This window comes from Lepidochelys kempii, chromosome 18 (genome assembly GCF_965140285.1).
Source record: "Lepidochelys kempii isolate rLepKem1 chromosome 18, rLepKem1.hap1, whole genome shotgun sequence".
Taxonomy (NCBI): domain Eukaryota; kingdom Metazoa; phylum Chordata; order Testudines; family Cheloniidae; genus Lepidochelys; species Lepidochelys kempii.
In genome coordinates, this window is record NC_136397.1 from 2,619,835 (window position 1) to 2,643,394 (window position 23,560).

The 23,560-nt window shown below is 53.2% G+C and overlaps 1 protein-coding gene across 7 annotated transcripts in view; it reads right to left on the reverse strand.

Annotated features, from left to right (window-relative positions):
• Window positions 1-23,560, reverse strand: part of HSPG2 (heparan sulfate proteoglycan 2) — a 196,508-nt gene that overhangs the window by 38,699 nt on the left and 134,249 nt on the right. For 6 of the 7 annotated variants that reach the window (XM_078849390.1, XM_078849394.1, XM_078849389.1 and 3 more), the window contains 13 exons: window positions 10,296-10,434; window positions 9,204-9,355; window positions 8,305-8,440; window positions 7,188-7,339; window positions 6,617-6,743; window positions 6,082-6,233; window positions 5,541-5,679; window positions 4,398-4,549; window positions 3,863-4,001; window positions 3,033-3,193; window positions 1,689-1,827; window positions 959-1,110; window positions 396-534 (listed from right to left, as the gene is read on the reverse strand). In XM_078849390.1, the coding sequence (XP_078705516.1) occupies window positions 396-534; window positions 959-1,110; window positions 1,689-1,827; window positions 3,033-3,193; window positions 3,863-4,001; window positions 4,398-4,549; window positions 5,541-5,679; window positions 6,082-6,233; window positions 6,617-6,743; window positions 7,188-7,339; window positions 8,305-8,440; window positions 9,204-9,355; window positions 10,296-10,434 (1,879 nt within the window). The remainder of the gene's footprint in view (window positions 1-395; window positions 535-958; window positions 1,111-1,688; window positions 1,828-3,032; window positions 3,194-3,862; window positions 4,002-4,397; window positions 4,550-5,540; window positions 5,680-6,081; window positions 6,234-6,616; window positions 6,744-7,187; window positions 7,340-8,304; window positions 8,441-9,203; window positions 9,356-10,295; window positions 10,435-23,560) is intronic. The other variant, XM_078849392.1, reaches the window with a different exon arrangement.

The following is a 23,560-nucleotide window of genomic DNA, read 5'->3' on the forward strand; positions in this document are numbered from 1 at the left end:
CACCCAGACCTCAGGCGTTCGGGAGCTAAATTAGCCAGCAGCACTACCCCAAAAGCCCCAGTCGCGTGAAGCCATTGGTTCACTTCCTGTAGTGCGAGAGATTCCGATTGAAACAGTCTGATGGGAATTATCTCGATATCGTTCTCGCAGCAAAATGACTGACCGAATAGCATTATTTTATCAGCTGCAGTCGGTCAATAACAGAGTAACAGCACCCTGCTTGGTTACTTATGAAATCACAGTGTTTTAGTATGTGCTGCGAAGAGCCGCAGGAGCCACCTGGAGCCACTTGCGGCTCATGAGCTGTCTGAGTGTCACTGGATAGACTATCCCCGGGGAGCCCCTGAGCCACGGCCTTAGGACCGCCCACCTATCAGCAGGCTAGACAGACTTACGGTAGGAGGAGCTGGTGCCAGAGGAGACGCTCACAGTGATGGAGGCCTCGCGGGGGCCGGCGCTGGTGCTGACGCGGCAGATGTACTCGCCTGAGTCGGCTGCAGAGACCCGGACCAGCCGCAGGTGGGAGCCGGAGACCTGGCGGGAGAGGAGTCCAGGAGTCGGAGAGAAAGGGCTGAAGCATCTGTCTACAGCCAATCCCTGGGAAAGTCTGATCCCACTTCCGACAGCTGCCATGGGACCAGAGCCACGGCAGCCCCCAGCCCACACGCTCCCCATGCTGCCGGGCTCCGCCATGGGGTGGCTCAGTCAGTGACTGCTCCCCCCTTCACTGGCGACTGTCTATCTGTCTATTGTACCTGGATTCCCCAACCCCAGCTGACTGCTAGGCCATCGACGGAGCCCTGCTGGGGAGTGAGCCAGTCCCATCCCCAGCCACAGCTCTGTGGAGACAGAAGCAGCAGATCCCTCTGTCCCCCAGGACAAATCAATCCTGGGAAGATCCCCCCCACACCCCAGGAAAAAGAAAGAAAGTGCCCCCAGGTGCTGGGCTACTTCCTACCTGGTGACTGGCCGGCAGGGCACCCCCCCTCTTGTACCACGTGACTGTGGATGGCGCCTGGCCCGCGACGAGGCAGTTCAGGTCCAGGGTCTGTCCCTCGGCAATGGAGGACGAGGAAGACTCGATCCGGACGTGGGGCACCACACCTGAGGCTGGAGGAGCCGGGGGAGATGGAAGTTAGAGCTGCAGGGGAGGTCCCCTCACACAGCGGAGGAATTGGAGATAGAAACTGCCTGACAAAGCAGCCAGTCCACCCCCAGCCCCCATGGCCAGAGCAGGAGCCCCTCATCCCAGACAGCCTGATGCAGGCAGCTTTGAAAAGACTCAAGCAAGGGGCTCCCAGCCCTTCCTCGGGAACTGTGCCACAGCCTTGATCCTGCTGGCAGGATCATCACCCCCTTCAGCAGATGGGGAAACTGAAGCAGAGAGAGGGGAAGGCTTGCACAAGGCCATGCAGCTAATCTATGGCAGAGGCAGGATTCGAACCCAGGACAGCCTCGCTCCTAGTGCTCCAAGAGTCAGACACTGCTGCTTGTGGGCAGGGGACTGTGCGGGAGTCGGCCTGGGAGCAGATCACTTATCTCCCACCTCAGGCACCAGCCCCGAGCTAGGGCATGTCCAGTCCTGGCTGCCGAAGCCCACCTGCCTGTAGAGCGGCTGGCAGGATTTGGTCCCAGAGAACTGACTACCTGCCAGAGAGGCCACGTCAGCGCAGGCCAGGCAGACTTACAGTGGGATGGGCCGGTGCTGTCCTCGATGGTGACAACAAGAGCTGCCTCCTGGGTGACGGCACCGGTGCTGACGCGGCAGACGTACTCGCCCGAGTCGGCTGCTGAGACCTGCGGGATGCGCAGGCGGGAGCCGGAGACCTGGTGGGGAGAGGGTCCGTGACAGACCAGGACAAACATAGATTCATAGATTCCAAGGCCATTGTGATCACTTAGCCCGTCCCCCTGGATAGCCCAGGCCACAGACCTGCCCACAATAAATCCTAGAGCAGAGCTTCTAGAAAAACATCCCATCTTGCTTTACAAATTGCCATGGCTGGAGAATCCATAAGACCCTGGTCGATTGTTTCAGTGGTTAATTGCTCTCGCTGTCCCCCTTATTTCCAGTCTGAATGGGCCTAGCTTCAAGTCCCATCCTGTCAGACCTTTCACTGCTAGAGCCCGTTATTAAACGTTTGTTTGTGTAAATGCCTACAGACTAGGATCAAGTCACCCCTCAACCTTCTCTTTGTTAAGCAAAATCAATTGAGCTTCTTGAATCTATCACTATAAATTGTGTTTTCTAACCCTTTAATCCTTCTTGTGGCTCTTTTCTGAACCCGCTCCAATGTATCAACATCCTTCTTGAATTGTGGGCACCAGAACTGGACCCAGGATGCCAACTGCGTCGCACCAGTGCCAAGTACAGAGGTAAAATCACCTCTCTGCTCCTACTCGAGATTCCCCTGTTTATGCATCCCGGGATTGCATTAGCTCTTTTGGCCACAGCATCGTATTGGGAGCTCATGTTCGGCTGATTATCCACCATGGTCCCCAAATCTTTTTCAAAGTCCCTGTTCCCCGGGGTAGAGTCCCCCATCCTGTAAGTGTGGCCAGCATTCATTGTTCCTAGATGGATATATTTACATTTAACCATATTAAAATGCATATTGTTTACTTGCGCCCAGTTTACCAAGTGATCCGACTGCTCTGTCAGTGACCTAACCTCTTTTTATTTACCACTCCGATATTTGTGTCAGCTGCAAACAAGAAGCAGCCTGCCCTGATTCCCAGAGTCCACAGCCCCAGTCAGTCCTGAGGCCCCCTGCTTCCGGGGTGGGGCACAGTGGTAAGAAGAGCTGCCATCTGCTGCCATTGCTCCTTCCCTAAGCATCCCACTGCTGCTTTCATTCCCTCGGCTGGAGCGACTCAATCACCTCTCTCCTCACTCTTGGCAAAGCCCAGAAGCCTGTCTCCCTGCCCAGGGAAGCTCCTCTGTCTGGGAGCCTCCAGACACAGCCGTTCCAGGAGCAGGGCCTGAGAAAACCAATCTGGAGCTCAGCCCAGCCCCCTGCTTGCTGACGTACCTGGTGACTGGCTGGCAGGGAGCCCCCCCGCTTGTACCATCTGACTCTGGGCTGTTCCTGGCCCGCAACGAGGCAGTTCAGGTCCAAGGTCTGTCCCTCTGCGATGGAGGATGAGGAAGACTCAATCCGGACAGGGGGGGCCACGCCCAAGGCTGGAAGAGCTGAGGGGGAGGGTGCAACATCGCATCACGGTGCCAAGGAGCAAAGGCAGTGTCGTCCATCTCCCCAGGCAGGGCCCAGCCATGGCAGGAAGGTTCCCAGTGCATTGCCCAGCTCCAAAGGACTCCACCCTAGGCCCCCTAGGTGATGGGATCCCCGCAATGCAGCCAGCGCATCCTATCACCCCCGGCTCCCCTCCTTGTGCAGTCCCAAGCGAGCCCTCCCCAGCACTCAGAGCCCTGGGAGCCTCCCTCATGGACCCTGCCCCACAGGGCTAACCCAGCACTGGGGCAGGGTCTGTGCCCTCCCACAATGCACTGGAGTTAGCCAAGGTGGATCCCAATACCTGCCCTAGGATTATAGCACCCACCTGGCCCCACCCCTTAGCCCACAGTGCCCACCTCACCACACCAGGGGTCTCCGATCCCCATGGACTCCTGGCTTGTGCACCCCGATGTGAAGCCCCTGCTATTCCTGAGCCAGGCCAGGGCCCTGAGCCAATCTCAACAGATGTCTCCATGGAGATGGGTACGAACCAATCTAGGAGAGGGTACTGGGCCCCCAGGGGTCTCTAGCACTGGGTCCATGCCCCTTGTCTGTGTGGGCCCCTGGCACTGAGTGCCATGCCCACTGGCCTCTCCACATGTGGGCCCCACCCTGCCCAGACGTACGGTACGAGGAGCCGGCACTGCGGGGGATGGTGACGATGACGGAGGCTTCCAGGGGGCCGGTGCTGTTGCTGACACGGCAGATGTACTCGCCCGAGTCGGCAGCTGAGACCTGGGGGATGCGCAGGCGGGAGCCGGAGACCTGGCGGGGAGAGAGGGCAGAGGCCATGGGGCATTGAGGAGAGCTGTGCTCGGTAGGCAGGGGCACACGAGGAGCTGGGCTCCTTGGGAAAGCCAGCCCTGCCTGTGTGACAAGCCCTTACAAGGCTGGCACGGACTGTGTCCGACTCCCACCATCTCCCAGCCCCCATGCAGCCCCTGTGGCTCCTCCTGAGGCAGGACTGGGACACCACGGACTTTTCCAGGCATTTGGTTTCCAAAGCATTTGCTGCCTCTTGTGGGTTTCATTGTCCAAGGACACCAACCTTCTCCCCGTCGCTGCCCCACCCAGGAAATCCCATGGGTCTGCTGCTCCCAGGAGCATGGGGGAATTTACGGGCTACGGCCATCAATTCCCAGCCGCCATGAGCCCCCATACCTGGCTACTGGCTGGCAGGGAGTTCCCCCGCCTGTACCACGTGACTCTGGGCTGCGCCTGGCCTGCGACCAGGCAGTTCAGGTCCAAGGTTTGTCCCTCAGCAATGGACGCGGAAGAGGTCTCGATCCTCACTGGGGGGGTGACGCCCAGAGCTGGAAGGGGAACAGAGGCTCAGCACAGAGAGCTCAGAGATGGTGAAGGACCCACTGTGCCCTGCCAAGCTACGATCAACCCACAGGGCGCACGAGACTACAGCCCAGGCTGGGACATCAGCCAGCTCCCTCCTGCTTCCCGGCCATTCCCCGTGCCCGCTGCCCAGCCCAGGCCATGACATCAGCCAGCTCCCTCCTGCTTCCCGGCCCATCCCACTGCCCGCAGCCCAGCCCAGGCCAGGACATCAGCCAGCTCCCTCCTGCTTCCCGGCCCATCCCACTGCCTGCTGCCCAGCCCAGGCCAGGACATCAACCAGCTCCCTCCTGCTTCCCGGCCATTCCCAGTGCCCGCTGCCCAGCCCAGGCCAGGACATCAGCCAGCTCCCTCCTGCTTCCCGGACATTCCCCGTGCCCGCAGCCCAGCCCAGGCCAGCACATCAGCCAGCTCCCTCCTGCTTCCCGGCCCATCCCACTGCCCGCAGCCCAGCCCAGGCCAGCTCCCTCCTGCTTCCCGGCCATTCCCCATGCCCGCAGCCCAGCCCAGGCCAGGACATCAGCCAGCTCCCTCCTGCTTCCCGGCCATTCCCCATGCTCGCAGCCCAGCCCAGGCCAGGACATCAGCCAGCTCCCTCCTGCTTCCCGGCCATTCCCCGTGCCCGCTGCCCAGCCCAGGCCAGGACATCAGCCAGCTCCCTCCTGCTTCCCGGCCATTCCCCGTGCCCGCAGCCCAGCCCAGGCCAGGACATCAGCCAGCTCCCTCCTGCTTCCCGGCCATTCCCCGTGCCCGCTGCCCAGCCCAGGCCAGGACATCAGCCAGCTCCCTCCTGCTTCCCGGCCATTCCCCGTGCCCGCAGCCCAGCCCAGGCCAGCACATCAGCCAGCTCCCTCCTGCTTCCCGGCCCATCCCACTGCCCGCAGCCCAGCCCAGGCCAGCTCCCTCCTGCTTCCCGGCCATTCCCCGTGCCCGCAGCCCAGCCCAGGCCAAACTCACAGTAAGAGGAGCCGGCGCCACCCTGGATGGTGACGATGAGCGAGGTCTCCTGGGTGATGGCACCAGTGCGGACGCGGCAGATGTACTCGCCTGAGTCAGCTGCTGAGACCTGGGGGATGCGCAAGCGCGAGCCGGAGACCTGGTGGGCAGCGAATCATGTGGAGAACGGGTCCATGAGAAGAGGGAGCGCACGGGAAGCTGGCGAGGTCAGTGATCCCTCCACTCCCTTACCCCGCCTTTGGCCCCAAGCGACCCCTCCCCAGGCTCTGCGCTGTGGGGTGGGGCTGGCTGTTCCCACTGGGTCTCCTGGCAGGACTGCTCAGCTCTGCTCCCTTGAGCTCTCCTGGCCCAGGGGGCCCCTCCTCCTCCTCTAACTATATCTCTGCTCCCGAGCCACTGGAGCCAAGCCCCGCTGCCTGGTCAGGAGGAGAAGGTATTCCAGGAAACCCCGGGACAAGACCCCCTCCTGGGAGGGCAAAGGGAATCCAAGGCCCAGGAAACACCCTCTGGAAATGCCCGCTAGGCCCCCCATGTCTCCTACCTGGTGGCCGGCCGGCAGGGAGCCCCCCCGCTTGTGCCATGTGACTCTGGGCTGCACCTGGCCCGCAACGATGCACTTCAGGTCCAAGGTCTGTCCCTCGGCGACGGAGGATGAGGAAGACTCGATCCTCACTGGTGGGGTGACGCCTGAGGCTGGAGGGGCCAAGGGCAGAGAGTTGGAGCTGCGGGCTCCAGCTCCCTCCCATGGAGAAGAGATGGAGCAGAGCTGTGGGGGCAGGTCTCCCAGGGCTGGGGCCAGATCAGCACCAGCAGGGAGCTCCTGAATGCCCTGCCTGGTCTAGTTCAGGGCTCCAGCCGCTTCCCCAGGGGCCTGTCCCGCAACCCACAGACCTCGCCCTTTGGGAGCTCAGAGCCACCCCATCAATTCTAGTCACCCTGTTGGGGGGCTCAGATCTCCCCTTGGATGGCAGCACCTGCGGGTGCTCAGGCTTGCCCACTAGAGGCACATCCCCAGAGGGCACCGAGCTTCCTCCGCCCTGCGGAAGAGGAGAGCACAGTGGCCACGCACAACTCACGGTAGGAGATGCTGCTGCTCTGCTGGATGGTGATGATGACAGAGGCCTCCTTGTTGCCGGCGCGGCAGACATACTCGCCCGAGTCAGCCGCTGAGACCTGGACCAGCCGCAGGCGCGAGCCAGAGAGCTGCGGGGCGGGTCACGGAGAGCCCAGAGTCAGAGAAGGAAGGCCAGGCTGCTGTCCTCTGACCCAGCTCTGCGGGGATGGAGCTGGAGCGTCTAACCTGCACCACACAGCGTGGGGCTGCCTGCCTGGCCTCCACCAGGCTCAGGCTTGCGCCTGCTGCTCCCAGGTCCCCTGCTGATCAGTTGGCAGAGCAGGACTCACCCCCCTATCCATGTACGCTCCCAGCCCCCGACTCCTCTGCCGCCAGGGATGAGAACGCCACTCCTGGCTCTGCCCTTTCGACTAGGGGTCCTGCCACTGCACCGGGACCCCCATAGAGCCAGCTCGCAGCAGGACAGAGCCCAGCTCATTCCCAGAGCTGCCATTTTCACCCAGTAGCCACATTCTTTGGACCCAGAGGAACCTGGACAGAACCTCCCCACTAGACCAGCCTCGCTTTCCTACCTGGTGATCCGCCGGCAGGGAGCCCCCCCGCTTGTACCATGTGACCGTGGCTGCCGCCTGGCCTGCAACAAGGCAGTTCAGGTCCAGGGTCTGTCCCTCGGTGACGGAGGACGATGATTGCTCTATCCGAATTGGGGGGCGGATGCCCAAGGCTGGAAGAGCCAAGAAGAGGTAGGCATGGCTGACAGCATGTTCTCAGAGCATTTCATACCCCCATGCAAAGTGGAGATGTAAATGACTCTGGGGTCCTATGGTCCCAGCCCACCCCAGCTGTCAACAGCCCGGTGATGGGGCTTCCCCCGGCAGGAAATTATCCCAGAGCTGAACCCCTCCTCTCTCCCTCTGAAATCTAAAGGGGACGGCCCCCAACCTGATCCCTGCAGGATGCTCCTGCACTGAAGGCAAGCAGGATGCTGCCCTCCCCTCACCCTAGATCCCAAGGCAGGGCAGGTGATTGGATTCCCCACATGTAGGGCTTCAGGCATGCGTCCTGGGGTACAAAGCTCAGCTGTGCATATACAGGGGAGGCTGCCTCTAAAGCCCACTTTCCCAAGGCCAGTGCCCATGGGACAGGCTAGGCTGGGGAAACCGAAGCAGAATCTGCAACGTACCCCCATCCCCACTTTAAATAGGGTCTCTGGTGGCACCCGATCCTGCCTCTGCCCTGAGCCAAGCACCTGCTCAACACTCCAGTATGCTCCCCACGAAGGAGTCTCAGCAGCCATCACCCCACAGCCCTTGAGCAGTGAGGGATGTGCTAATCATCGTTACCGTTTATAGCAGGAGCCACCCGAGGCCCCACTGAGATCAGGGCCCATTGTGCCGGGCACTGCCCAGACACAGAGTGAGAGCCAGGCCCTGCCCAATTTGAGATCAGGGCCACATTGTGTCAGGCGCTGCACAGACACAGAGACCCTGCCCTGAAGAGCTAAACAGAAAAAGGGAGGGGAAACTGAGGCACAGAGGAGTTTAGCAGGTCAGTGGCAGAGGGATCATAGAACCCAGATCCCCAGTCCAGTGCTCTGTCCACTAGGCCAGGCTGCCTGCCATGGATGTACAGAGCCACCCCTCGTGGGACACTGGAAGTCCAGCCGTCATGTCTGTTGCCTGAACTCACAGTAGGAGGACCCGGCGCTGCTGACGGTGACAATGATGGAGGCTTCTTGGACCACAGCACCGGTGCTGACGCGGCAGACGTACTCGCCCGAGTCAGCCGCTGAGACCTGGGGGATACGCAGGTGGGAGCCGGAGACCTGGTGGGGAAGGAACCGGGAGAGCAAGAGTCGAGGAGAGAAAGGGACAAACCCCACATCTGACATCCAGGCTCCGATAACGTCTCCTCAGGGCAGGAGGGGTGACCCTCCACCCTCAAGGTGACCCTCCACCGTCGGGGGCTGCCATGATCCCAGCCTGTTAGCCAGGCTCTGACGGTCGCCATTCCTAGGAGAGCAACCCGAGCCCCACTGCCCTGGGAGCAGCAGTGCATTGTGGATAGCGCAGGCAGGATGACAGGAGCCATGTATGTGAGAGCATGGGAGTTTTTCATAGTATTTTGTATAAGAACATAAGATCAGCCACACTGGGTCAGACCAAAGGTCCATCCAGCCCAGTATCCTGTCTACCGACAGTGGCCAATGCCAGGGGCCCCAGAGGGAATGAACAGGTAATTATCAAGTAATCCATTCCGTCTAGTGTGTGGGCCTCAGTGACCCTACAGGGGCTGATATGTTGAAGGGGGCCCTCCAGGGACTGTTCCTGAGTCGTGCGAGAGCCCCCGCCTGGGGACCCTGACAGGTTGTTCCCACACCACTACAGCACTGGGCTATGGCAGAGTTGGGCAGTTTCCCCATGGAGCTGCCAAGTACTAACCAGGGTACCAAGGTGAGAAACCAGATAACTCTGGAGGGAGATGGACATCCTCCAGAGATGGGCTCATCTGCAGCAAACAACCCTGCCAGACCCACTCTCCCTGGGCCCAAGGAACCCGCAATCATGTCTCGCGTGTGTATCTCCTACCTGGTGACTGGCCGGCAGGGAGCCCCTCCGCTTGTACCATGTGACCATGGCTGGTGCCTGGCCCGCGACAAGGCACTTAAGGTCCATGGTCTGTCCCTCAGCAATGGAGGACGAGGAAGACTCGATGCGGACAGGGGACTCGACGCCCGAGGCTGGAGGAGCCAGGGGGATGGGGTGTTAGAGCTGGGGGAGAGGTCCCCTCACATAGCAGAGGAATTGGAGATAGAAACAGCCTGCCAAAGTGGTTAGTCCACACCCAGCCCCTGCAGCAGGAGCTCTGTCAGCAGAGCCTGGAGAGCTGAGGGTCTGGCTTTCAGGAGAGGCCAAGGTGGCTGACAGGCTGCGCCTCCTGCTTGGCGTGTGGGAGCTCTGTGCTTGGAGGTTCTGGCCTCATGGCCAGCAGCCTCTGCTCCCAGGCACCGGGCCGTGATGTGGAGGGACAGGGAACAGTGCTGGTCAAGCAGGGGGAACCCAAGGCAAGTTCCACAGGGAGGGGAAGTAACTTGCCCCAGTTACGCAGCAAGCTAGGGCAGAGGTGGGGCTAGAACCCAGGTCTCCTGAGCCCCCTCCATGCCCAGGCCATGCAGCCTCTCCTGGAGCATTGCCTTCCCTCCAGCAGCACAAACAGGTCTCCCTTTCCCTCTGGGGCCCGAAGCCAGATCAGCACCACAGCTCACTTCCTTCTCAGCCTCTGCTGAGCCGGCCGCCCCAAGGGCAGGGGTGCCAATCAGGATGGCAGTTTCCATGATGTGGGCACCTCCCTACTAGATGCTGGCCCAGTGGTGGTTAGCCTGTTTTATGGCCATGGCCAGCCTGGAAGGAGATTCCTTCTGCTCCTCACTGCTTTGCTCGTCCCCTGGGAGACAAGAGATGCCTTGGCCTTCCCCTGCAGGGCTGCCCTAAAGGGCTCCCTGCAGGACCTCCTTGGACCCGCTCCCTCCCGCCCCGTGCATCCCAGCTGGCACTGCCGGGCCCAGCTGCCAGCAAGGCGGAGGAGCAGATGCCCTGAACCCTAAGGCCAGAGGTCACGCCCGAGTCAGGGTTTCCAGGCCAGCCCAGGGCTGCACCGTACCAGGCACTGCCTTCACTTACAGTACGGTGAATCGGTGGCCCGGTAGATGTTGACGATGATGGAGGCCTCTTGGATGCCAGCGCCGGAGCTGGTGCGGCAGACATACTCGCCCGAGTTGGCCGCTGAGACCCGGACCAGCCGCAGGTGGGAGCCGGAGACCTGGCGGGGAATGGGGCAGGAAAGCAATGGGGCTTTGTGAGAAGAGAGAATGGAACTAGCAAGCTGAATGGAGCCGCTGGGGGAGCTAACCCCAAGCCCGCGTCCCTCAGCCAAGGCAGCCTCCCCCAGCGTGTGGGGCAAAGGACTAGCTGGGGTGGGGGAGTGGACCCGCCTCTCAGTGGTTCTCCAACGTTCAGCTAAAAGAGTCAGTCCCTTGCTGTGAAGGTTGCACAGAAAATCGTGAAAGCATGACCTGAGTGCAACCAAGGCAGGGTCGGCCCGAGTCTGCAGGGAGCCTGAGATGCTCCATCATGCTGGGGGTGCCCCCACTCAGCGGCCAGGCTTAGCTCCATGACAGCAGGGCAATCTGGGCCAGCCTTTCCCAGGGCTTGTGGGTTGGGGGCTGGCGAAGGACCAGCGTGGAAGAGGCCTACACGAGAACGTGTCACCCTCCACCCACACATGGCCAGGGAGCAGGATTGGAGGTGCCGCTGGTTTGATTTTCCTGAGGGGACGCTAGGGAAGGGCTGCCCGGGGACATGGGTGTGACACTGCACCTCATATTCTTCATAGAGAAATTATGATATGATTATGGCATAATTATGATGTATTTTATGCAAGATAAGTCATGTGAGATATAATTGGAAAGGTTATGATTTACTGAATATGATTATCCTATTTGTATGCATGTATCATTTTTGTATCTGAAGTTAGGAATATTGACCATGTATCTGTATTACAAATGGGTTTACACCTGGGGAACGCCCACTAGACAAGATGTTTTCATTTTGAAAAGCTGGGTGGAAAAGGGCCATTAGAGAAAACAACAGGCCTTAGAAGAAGCTTATTTCTCCCCTGGGGAGCCTTCCTGAGGAGGCCGCAGACAGCCTCCGAGTAATGGTTGCTGTGATACTACAAGGGACATGTAACCAGGTCACCTAGTGCTGGACTCCATCTTCGGACATCAGTATCTTCCACTGACTGGCATGGGAACCCAGCTTTGAAACAAAAGGTTCCCGCCATATGGAAAAGCTATTTAAGGCAGGGCAGTGACATTATCCTGGTTCTTCACAGACTCCCCACCCAAAGAGACTCCTGGAAACACCTGAGGAAGAAAGACTGACCTGGGGGAAGTGCTGGACCCAGGCTAAAGGGATTTTTAGCCTGTGAATGGAACACCTGGGGATTCCAAGCTGTAAGTTAGTGCAGCTTGCCCTTAGGAATCTGCAGCCTGCTTGTATCATCACTTAAGGTGAGAATCTGCTATTCATATCCAATCTCGTTAGTATACTAAGCTTAGTTTTTGTTTATTTGCTAGGTAATCTGCTTTGATCTGTTTGCTATCCCTTATAATCACTTAAATCTATCTTATTGTAGTTAATAAACTTATTTTGCTTTATCTAAACCAGTGTGTGGGAATCATAACTCAGGGTCAAAAGGCAGTTGCATATTCCTCTTCACATTGTGGAAGGGGGTGAATTTTATGAGCTAACGCTGCACATCTCCCTGTGCAGCTCAAGACGGTATAATTTTGGGTTTATACTCCAAAGTGGGTGCATGCCTAAGGAGCTGGTAGTTGCCCTAGTTGTAGCCTTCCCATGCAGGGGCTGGTCAGAGAGTCTGCCTGCATGTAACCGCAGCTGGGTGTGTCCCTACCTGTGTGTATGCTGGTGAAAATGCAGGTTGGAGAGGGCTCTGCAGCTTGTCACAGCAGTACAGTGTAAAGGGAGTCTAGGCTGCTGTGTCAGGGGCTGGTCAGTTCCAGGTGGCACCCTGGGGGGGAACCCGGCACAGTGGCGCAGCGAGCAGGGTCATATGCACAGCTTGTTGCTCTGAGTGAGACTTCACACACTGGTGGTGTTTTTAAGAGAGTTTTAAGTGTGGTGGCTAGAAATCAGTCAAAGTGGTTACCAATTTGTTATTTTCTGTTTGCTGATTTGGGGCAAGGGAAGCAGGGACAGAAAAGTAGGGAAATGAGTGAAAGTGAAACTATTAAGAAGCTGGAGCTGTGTAGATTGCAGGCAGATGAGAAGGAGGAGAAGACATATGGAATTGCAGCCACTGCAGATTGAAGGAGAGAATGCCAGACAAGAAGCTGAACACTGAAGAGCCATGGAAGCAGAGGAGGCCAGGCAAAAAGCTACACACCAGAGAGCCATGGAATGGCAAGAAAAAGAAATTTAGGCCCGGAAGCTAGTCATGGAGGAGAGGGAGAGAGAGAGAAAGCATGAACTGGACTTGATAGAGAAGTGGAGCCCACAAAAAAAGGGGAGTCCCACCTCTTCAAAAATCCGCAAATAGGAATGGTTGTATCCTGCATACAGTGAGACAGGGGGCATTGCTGAATATTGCATCATCTTTGAGAGGCTGCGTGTACTACATGAGATTCCAGAAGACCAAAAGATGCCCATTTTGGTTGCCAAGTTGTCTGGTAGAACTCTGGATATATTCAATAAGATGCCAATTAGAGATGCTTCAGATTATGGTAAATTCAAGGAAATGGCTTTAAAACAGTTTCAGATTACACCTGAAACACACAGAGTAAAATTTAGAAGCCTTAAGAGGGGTGCTGGAATGAGTGCTGTGGCATATGTACACCAGATAAAAGATTTGATGGATAAGTGGGTGAGGGGAAAAGGTATTAGAAGCTTTGAAGAAATGTGTGATCGTGTTGCTCAGGTACATTTCCTGAATACATGTAGTGATGATGTAAAATAGTGTTTATGGGATAAAGAGGTGAAGACTGTTGATGAACTTGCTACTCTAGCGGATGAATTTGAACAAATCCAAGCATCTATTAGAAATAAATCACTGGCAGAGGGGTTTAAGTCTGGAAGAAAGCTGGGTTTCCATTTTATCCCTGGGAAAAAGGAGGGTGGAGGGGAGGCTGGGCGCTCACCTGTCTAAATCCATTCCTCTAGTCCTCGCCCCAAATCTCCTGTAAAAACAGAAGAGCCCAGAAGGCGCTATCACTGTAATTCCACTGAGCACCTGAGGAATAAATGCCCTGTGCTGAGTGGGAACAGGCAGCAAGCAACTCATGGGAATGCTGCTACCCAGAGCACAGAGGCACCTCAGGCAATTACCACTTATCATAAAGGGTTTGTAAAAATAGCCTCTGTCCAGCCAGGCAGAAAGCACATAAAGGCTGTCAAAATTAATGGCAAGGACCACCTTGGGTGGAGGGACACAAGTGCAGAAATTTCTGTGGTTAGGAGAAACCTTGTTCAGGAAAAAGACAGACTGTCAGGACGGATGGCAGAGCTTTTGTTAGTAGGAGGACACAAATTCTGTGTGCCTTTGGCTAAAGTGCACATAGAAACTCAAGATTTGGAAGCTGAACTGACTGTGGTGGCAGTTCCTAATAACCCATCACAATTGTTGCTGGGAAATGTTTTTTCAATGTGGCTTGGGCTGTCAAGGGTTCTGCCAGTAGCAAGGAGGAATATCATGCTGAAACCCCAGAGGAGAAAGATAAAGTCCCAGAAACTGCTGAAGGAATGGGAAAGCGTCTCTTTAATTCCTCTGCAGCAGTGGAAAACAGTCTGCTACCAGGGGTGGGTGTGGTTGAGACCAGCTCCTACTGCCAGTGGGCTAAAGGCAGTGTTTCCTCCAGGTGGAAGGGGAGCATATTGCCTGTCAGTGAGAAAACTGTCCAGGTTGCTGACTGTCAACAGGTTGTAGTTGAGCAAGAGTCAGACCTCACTCTAGGGTGCATAGGAAGATGTGTCCTAGCGGGAAGCCCAGAGGAAGGTGATGGAACACTAGAGATACTGAGGTGGGTAAGGGTTCCACGGGCTGTGTAGCTGCAGACAAACCCAATTCAAAGAGGGAGGAGGACGTGGTGCCTGCCAGTGAAAGAACCATTCTGGCTGTTAGCTGAGAGCCCTTCACAGCTGCACAGGGGATAGATCCCACTCTAGAAAGCACAGAGATGTGTGTCTTAGAGGGGAGCCCCAGAGGAGGAAGTTGAGAAGGAATTTGGGAGAGTACAGGAATGTCTCCTCACTGATTACAGGGGAGGGTTTGCCCAGGACAGATTTGCTTGGTCAGCATCTTTGCTCCCAGGCATCCAACCTGTGGCTCAGGTTTTAAGAGGAAACTGTGTAACTGACCTCCCGGAAGGGAGCAGGTACACAACTGACCCCTTGGGGACAGAGAGAGCTATGACAGAGGGTACCCCAATCCAGCTCCCAGTTTTGAAAAATGATGTTCCTGATGTACTTGTGGAAACTAACTCTGTCTCTTTAAGACAGGATGAGAATCCTACTAAAGACTTGAGTGTCAATGAAAATGCTAATGACCCACCTGAGAAAGGGGAGGAGGAATCAATTTCCCCAGATGGGTAGGATCCACCAAGCAGCTAAGGAAAAACTGCTAAACAACAAATTAAAAGAAGCAGTGAGAGGCAAAAAGGCATCCTTTAAAAAGTGGAAGTTAAATCCTAGTGAGAAAAATAGAAAGGAGCAAAATCTCTGGCAAATGAAGTGTAAAAATACAATGAGGAAGAGGCCAAAAAAGAATTTGAGGAACAGTTAGGAAAAACTCAAAAAGTAATAGCAATTTTTTTTTTAAGTACATTGGAAGCAGGAAGCTGCTAAACAACCAGTGAGGCCACTGGACGATCAAGGTGCTAAAGGAGCACTCACGGATGATAAGATCATTGTGGAGAAAATAAATGAATTCTTTGCATTGGTCTTTGTGGCTGAGGATGTGAGGGAAATTCCCAAATCTGAGCCATTCTTTTTAGGTGACAAATCAGAGGAACCCTCCCGGATTGGGGTATCATTAGAGGTGGTTTTGGAACAAATTGATAAATTAAACAGCAATAAGGTGGATAGAAAGCTGGTTAGATAGTCGGGCTCAATGGCTCAATGTCTAGTTGGCAGCTGATATTAAGCGGAGTGCCCCAGGGGTCAGTACTGGGGCCGGTTTTGTTCAACATCTTTATTAATGATCTGGATGATGGGATGAATTGCACCCTCAGCAAATTCGCAGATGACACTAAACTGGGGTGGGGGGAGGGGGGAGAAGTAGATATGCTGGAGGGTAGGGATAGGGTCCAGAGTGACCTCGACAAATTGGAGGATTGGGCCTAAAGTAATCTGATGAGGTTCAACAAGGACAAGTGCAGAGTCCTGCACCTAAGAAGGAAGAATCCCATGCACCGCTACAGACTAGGGACCGAATGGCTAAGCGGCAGTTCTGCAGAAAAAGACCTGGGGATTACAGTGGACAAGAAGCTGGATGTGAGTCCGCAGTGTGCCCTTGTTGCCAAGAAGGCCAACAACATATTGGGCTGTATAAGTAGGTGCATTGCCAGCAGATCAAGGGAAGTGATTATTCCCCTCTATTCAGCACTGGTGAGGCCACATCTGGAGTATTGTGTCCAGTTTTGGGCCCTCCACAACAGAAAGGATGTGAACAAATTGGAGAGAGTCTAGTGGAGGGCAATGAAAATGATCAGGGGTCTGGGGCACATGACTTATGAAGAGAGGCTGAGGGAACTGGGCTTGTTTAGTCTGCAGAAGAGAAGAGTGAGGGGGGATTTGATAGCAGGGTTCAACTACCTGAAGGGGGGCTTCAAAGAGGATGGAGCTAGGCTGTTCTCAGTGGTGGCAGACGACAGAACGAGGAGTAACGGTCTCAAGTTGCAGTGGGGGAGGTTTAGATTGGATATTAGGAAAAACTTTTTCACTAAGAGGGTGGTGAAACACTGGAATGGGTTATCTAGGGAGGTGGTGGAATCTCCATCCTTAGAGGTTTTAAAGGCCTGGCTTGACAAAGCCCTGGCTGGGATGTTTTAGTTGGCGTTGGTCCGGCTTTGAGCAGGGGATTGGACTAGATGACCTCCTGAGGTCTCTTCCAACCCTAATCTTCTATGATTCTCTGATTCTAAGTCACCAGGACCAGATGGTATTCACCCAAGAATTCTGAAGGAACTCGAATGTGAAATTGCAGAACTACTAATTGTAGTCTGTAATCATTTAATCAGATTCTGTACCAGATGACTGGAGGATAGCTAATGTGATGCCAATTTTTAAAAAGGGCTCCAGGGGTGATCCCAGCAATTACAGGCCTGTAAGCCTGACTTCAGGACCAGGCAAACTGGTTGAAACCATAATAAAGAAAAATATTGTCAGACATATAGATGAACATAATTTGTTGGAGAAGAGTCAACATGGTTTTTGTAAAGGGAAATAATGCCTCCCCAATCTACTAGAATTCTTTGAGGGGGTCAACAAGCATGTGGACCAGGAGATGCAGTGAATATAGTGTACTTAGATTTTCAGAAAGCCTTTGACAAGGTCCCTCACCAAAGGCTCTTACGCAAAGTAAGCTGCCATGGGATAAGAGGGAAGATCCTCTCGTGGATTGGTAACTGGTTAAAAGATAGGAAACAAAGGGTAGGTATAAATGGTCTGTTTTCAGAATGAAGAGTTAAAGAGTTAAATACAGGGATCTGTACTGGGCCCAGTCCTATTCAACATATTCATAAATGATATGGAAAAAGGGGTAAACAGTGAGGTGGCAAAATTTGGAAATGATACAAAATTACTCAAGATAGTTAAGACCCAAGCAGACTGTGACGAGCTACAAAAGGATCTCTCAGAACTGGGTGACTAGGCAACAAAATGACAGGTGAAATTTAATGTTGATAAATACAAAGTAATGCACACTGGAAGACATAATCCCAACTATACATATAAAATGATGGGGTCTAAATTAGCTGTTACCACTCAAGAAAGAGATCTTGGAGTCATTGGAGATAGTTCTCTGAAAACATCCACTCAGTGTGCAGCGGCAGTCAAAAAAGCGAACAGAATGTGAGGAATAATTAAGAAAGGGATAGATAATAGGACAGAAAATATCATGTTGCCTCCATATAAATCCATGGTATGCCCACACCTTGAATACTACGTGCAGATATGGTTGCCCCATCTCAAAAAAGATATATTGGAATTGGGAAACGTTCAGAAAATGGCAACAAAAATCATTAGGGGTCTGGAACGGCTTCCATATGAGGAGAGATTAATAAGACTGGGACTTTTCAGCTTGGAAAAGAGATAGCTAAGGGGAGATATGCTAGAGGTCTATAAAATCATGACTGGTGTAGAGAAAATAGATAAGGAAGTGTTGGTTACTACTTCTCATAACACAAGAACTAGGGGTCATCAAATGAAATTAATAGGCGGCAGGTTTAAAACAAATAAAACGACGTATTTCTTCACATAACGCACAGTCAACCTGTGGAACTCCTTGCCAGAGGATGTTGTGAAGGCCAAGACCATACCAGGGTTCAAAAAAGAACTAGATAAATTCATGGAGGATAGGTCCACTAATGGTTATTAGCCAGGATGGGCAGGGATGGTGTCCCTAGCCTCTCTTTGCCAGAAGCTGGGAATGAGCAACATGGAGTGGATCACTTGATGATTACCGATGGTTCTGTTCGTTTCCTCTGGGGCACCTGGCACTGGCCACTGTCAGAAGACAGGATACTGGACTAGATGGACCTTTTGGTCTGACCCAGTAGGGGCATTCTTATGTTCTTATGCTAAGAGACCACAGCCCTGTAGAAGAAGGGGGTGGGAAAAGTCCCAATTCTTGGAGTGAGAATTACAAGGAAACCCTAGAAGGGCAGGGTGGAGGATTTTTTGCATGGGTTTAGCCCTGGAGATGGAATGCATCTCCGTAAGGACCAGCCAGTAACATGCTAGGTCCTCTTACATCCTTACCTCTCCAAAACTCCAAAGACAGACATGAACAGAGAACCTTTACTGAAGGGACACTGGACAAAACACTAAAGGGGAAGAAAGAGCAGCTCCTGAATACATAGTATGGTTCAGGAAGAAATTGAAAAACACAATAAATATTCAACAAACCAGACCATCTAAACAGAAGGCATGGTATGATAAACATACTTGGCAACGTCTCCCTGTCATTAATTTTCTGGTACTGTTAAGTCTCATAATACAGTTTGTTGGTTATGACAAAGAATTTGGTACTGATGGTAAATCCTTTAAAAATGTGTAACATACATAATTTTTGCAGAAAATTTTTAAACATGGTAGGAGTGGCATCAAGGAAGTCTTATAAGAATACTGCTTCTCATCTGTGGAGGAAAAATCTAGTAGGCCTAAACTAATAGGCCTAGAACTTTGGTTAAGCTAACTGTATGTATAAAGCATAAGAAGCGGGTGAGGAAATTGCCATTGAGAGGCAAATAGCAACAGCTCAGCTTAAAAATGTAACCATAACCGCTAGAAGCTAGAAAAGACCATTAACCACAAAGGAAGCACCAGTCAGTAACAGGTAACGCTTGTTTTGCTATATTCCAAATAAGGAAAAGCTACCATTAAAGCTTGCACTATATGCCAAATAAGGAAAAATGCTGTTGAAGGAAGTGTGTTTAACAGATTATGGTTTTCAGCAATATAAGCTCCCGTATTTTCTGTTTATAGCAGAGCAGCTCTGGCTGACTCTCCCTGTATGCGCATGCTTGAATAAAGCTGGCTTTCAGGCTTGTTCTGAACCAAACAGAACCCGTGGTGATTTTTCCACGGCAATTCTTGGTGCCATGACTTGGATAGACAATGACCCCCGAGAGCTGGAGGACAGTGAGCTGTTTCCCACCAGACCCTGGGCCCATCAGAAAGGTAAGAGACCTTTTGAAATCTGTATATTGGTTTTCTGGTGGAGGACCGCCCGTAGGCTCTGGGCTTAGGTGAGTTGCACGCTCTATCCGGACTTTTGCTGCCAGACACACCTGATGCCCTTGGGTGGGTTAGAGTCCCATCCAGGTTTGGTTTTCGGGAAGAGCCACTGGGTGTGGCTGGGCAGGTCGTGGATAGACCTGGGTCCGTGTGCCAGTGTGAAAGTGAAGGTCGGTAGACCGGTGTGAGTGTGAGTCACAGGAAGACACCCAGAGCACCCTGCGAAGTCAGAGGTGCCTCTAAAGCAAGCCCTGTGATTCCATCTAGTGGGCATCACGATAAATGCCCTGACCTCGGCAGTTTCCCTCTGCATGGCATGACCGTTGAGGGGCCTGTCTGGGTCTAGGATTGTGTGATCCCATCCTTTCCATCCTCGGACGGTTTGTTGCCGTACCCTCTTTCCTCCCCTACCTCTAGTTATGAGCCACTGACTGGTCTGATCACCTCTCCTGAAGCGACAGAGTATGTGGCACCAGCCGACGCTCTTTGCTGAAGGGAGGCTGTAAGACAGTCGTGGAGACCCTAAACAAAACCTTCCCTGTGTGAGTGTGACGAGTGAAAGATCCGTAGGGATTCTGGGAGCCAGGGGATCCAAAAAGGGATTCCCGCACTTGCCAGCAAAAGATGGGGGCTGGTGAGTCAAAAAGGATCACCATCCCGCCAAAAGGCACACCGGCATACTACATGTACACAAATTATAGTCCTTTCACTTGCAAGTTTTTAGAGAAAGGGAATCGGTATACCAGGGATGATCCAAAATTACAGTTTCCCTTAGAGGGAAGCTTCGACCTTGACAAGATTGTGCACCTCAGAGGCGCACTTCAGGCCAAAGCAGTAGGGAAAGGTCAGTTTGATGCATATTTCGATTGGTATGGGGAAACAGAAAAACGGCGCTGTGAATCTCAAATGAGGAGTCTCAAGGACTCCCAGGAGAAACTTAAAACGCAATTAAAAGAGGCAAAGGAGAAATTAACTCTTCTCCAAACCCCGGCTGGCCAGCAAATACCCCTTTACCCTTCAAGGCCTCTTCAAAAAAACCCCTCGGCCCCATCCACAGATCTTATAGATCTATACTTAGAATGTAGACAGCTGGCTGCCCCTACTTTACCTCGACAGGTGAGTGCAGGTCCGTCCACTCAGGGAGGAACAAATAGAGAGGGCAGTGGACCCTGCCCGCCTCCACCAGACTACACACCTCCACCATTCTACAATCAGGAGGCTGACTCCACTATCCAGGGACCCTTGCCCCAAGCAGTAACACCAATGTCAGCATCTACTTCACCGCCTTCCCCTGAGTCGCCCTCAGATCCCACAGGAAGACCAATCACTACCCTAGCAGACTCGGTCTGATATCTATGTGACCAATTAGATGGACTGCCGGAAAATTCATCTGGACCATTGGCAAAGAATACTAGACAATAGAAGTTACGATCCCAGGGGCCCCTCATGCTCAGCCCTCAGCCCCTGTCTCCCCATCATGAAACAGCATTCCCTTTGCACCAACTCCCAGGCCCAGGTGCTGATCATTCGGGCCAGGCAACCCTGGTGACTGTACATACCCCTTGGTCTCCCACGGATTTGTATAATTTGATTGAAAAATTTCCTAAAATAAGGGAAGACCCAGTCAAATTTCAAGAAGATTTAAGAACAGTCATAAGCTGTTACAACCCTAACTGGGCAGATTTAAACCAACTCCTGAGAGGAGTCCTGCTCAGGGAAACATTAAATCGCCTCCTACAAGAGGCCCACTGGCCCAGCGACGACCAAGGCCATAATAGGAACTTAAACACAGACAGAAACAACCTGCTGGATGCAGTTCTTAAAAACTGCCCAAAAAAGGCAGATTGGACTAAAATTAGTGCTTGTAGACAAAATAAAGGAGAAAAGCGCCTTAAGCAGGTTTTTGAGGGATATTCTGGCATAGATAATGCAGAGCAAGATGCTAAACAAGCCATAGTGGCCGCCTTTGTCCGGGGACTCAATCCACGATTGGGGGACCAATTAGAAATTGGTACCATGGATTGGGAAGGAAAAAACCCAGATGAAATTCTGGCAGTCGCCCAGCATTACTACCGTCAGTTAGAAAAAAAAAAAGAACGACATCGAAACTAAATGAATGACCCTCCAGATCCAGAATATACAAAAACCCCACAACAACCGCCCATTAAGGGGAATAGGAGGGAGACCCAACAGAGGTCCCCACTGTCTCCCTGCTCAGAGGCAAAGTAATGACGCCTGTTACAATTGTGGACGGGTCGGCTATTGGAAAAACAATTGTCCCAATCGCCCTAACAGGTCAATCGACCCTGCCCTTTCATCGCAATATTCTTCCCCTGTTCCCTTATGCCCTCAAAGCCATTAGGATAGCCAGGAGACGGGTGACATCATCGCTTTGCTTGTTCCTTTGAACCAGACAGGACCATATGTAAACTGTATAATGGCACCCCTACCTCTTGCCTCCATGCGGGCGACCTCCCTTCCCTTCCAGTAACCTCAGAAATAGTAAATGCAGTAGGAGTGAGGAACACTCCTATTCCCCATCCCATTTCCTCACCTCTGACTATCTCTATCGGTCCTCTGTCTGAGCACCACGCTTTCCTCCTCAGCCCCTGCTCACCTGTTAACCTTCTGGGAAGAGACTTGCTGTGCAAATTAAATTGTACAATTTATTGCACCCCAGACGGGGTGTATTTGGATGTCCCTGATCCCAGTCAAAATGAGATCCTGGCAGTCTTGCAATTGGGCGCTCCAGAGGAGGAGACCGACCCCAGCCCTTCCTTGTTGCAACAGGAATTGCTGGCCAAGGTTCCTCCCTGTTTGTGGGCCGAGCACTCCAACCAGTGCATCAGGACTGCTAGACCGGTTCAAATTCGCCTAGATCCGGCAAAACCCCTTCCTAGAGTTCAGCAATACCCTCTCTCAACGAAGGCCGAAGAGGGAATCCACCCAGTGATTACCTCCCTAATTTGACAAGGAGTTATTATTCCTATAGTCAGTAAATGTAACACCCCCATTTTACCTGTAAGGAAACCTGGCAAGCAGATGTGGCGCTTTGTCCAGGATCTCCGCAGTCAATGCTGCTGTTCTCCCTATCTACCCCGTTGTCCCAAACCTTGCTATTATTCTCTCCTGTATTCCTCCCTCTGCTGTTCATTTCACGGTTGTTGACCTCTGCTCGGCTTTCTTCTCTATCCCTGTCCACAGAAATAGTCAATATCTGTTTGCTTTCACCTACCAAGGATGTCAATACACTTGGACCAGGTTACCCCAAGGTTACACCAAATCGCCCACCTTGTTCTCACATATCCTCAAAAGGGATCTGGATGACGTCGAGTTCAAAATGGGGTCCACTCTAGTCCAGTACGTAGACGACTTGCTATTGGCATCGTCATCTTTAGAGGCCTCTAAAACTGATTCCCTTACGCTATTGCAAGCTTTAGCCAAGAAGGGTCAAAAAGCCTCCAAGTCTAAACTGCAGCTCTGTCTGCCCAAGGTCCATTATTTGGGACATGATATTTCAGCTGGAGAGAGACACTTGTCCTCTGCGTGAATACAAGCCATCCTCCAGGTCCCTAAACCAACCACTAAGAAACAAATGCGCAGCTTCCTAGGTATGGCCAGGTATTGCTGACAGTGGATCTTTGGGTATACAGCTATTGTTAGGCCCCTGCAAGAATTAACCCTTGACAAGGTTCCTGAACCCCTTCCATGGACCTCAAAAGCCGAGGAAGCATTTACTAAGATTAAGGAGGCTCTTACCAGGTCTCCTGCCTTGGGCTTACCTGACTACCAGAAGCTCTTTACCCTCTACTGCCACTAGAAGGAGGAAATAGCCTTGGGGGTCTTTACTCAAACTCATGGCGACAAACGATGCCCCGTGGCATATTATAGCTCACCTCTGGACCCTATGGCAGCTGGACTCCCTCCTTGTCTTTGGGCGGTAGCGGCAGCTGCTTCCCTTGTGGAGACTTCTGCTACTCTTGTTTTGGGTTCCCCCTTATGTGTTGCCGTCCCACATGCCGTGACCACCCTGCTTCTACAAAGCAAAACCCAGCATCTCTCTAACTACAGATGAACCAAGTGTGAAATGCTGCTTTTAAATGCCTCAAATGTAACTGTTACTCGCTGCCCTGTCCTTAACCCCGCTTCCCTACTTCCCACGGCAGCTGAGGGGGAACCTCATGACTGTTTAGCTGAGACAGCAGAGCTCTTCACTCCTAGAATTGATTTGAAGGATATCCTGCTTCATAATCCTGATCTACTATTCTATGTAGCTGGGTCCTGCCTCAGAAATCCTGCGGGCCTACTCGTGGCCAGCTATGCTGTTTGTTCCCAATACGAGCCTGTGGAGGCTCGCTCCCTTCCGGGAGCACATTCAGCCCAAGTCGCAGAACTTGTCGCCCTTACCCTTG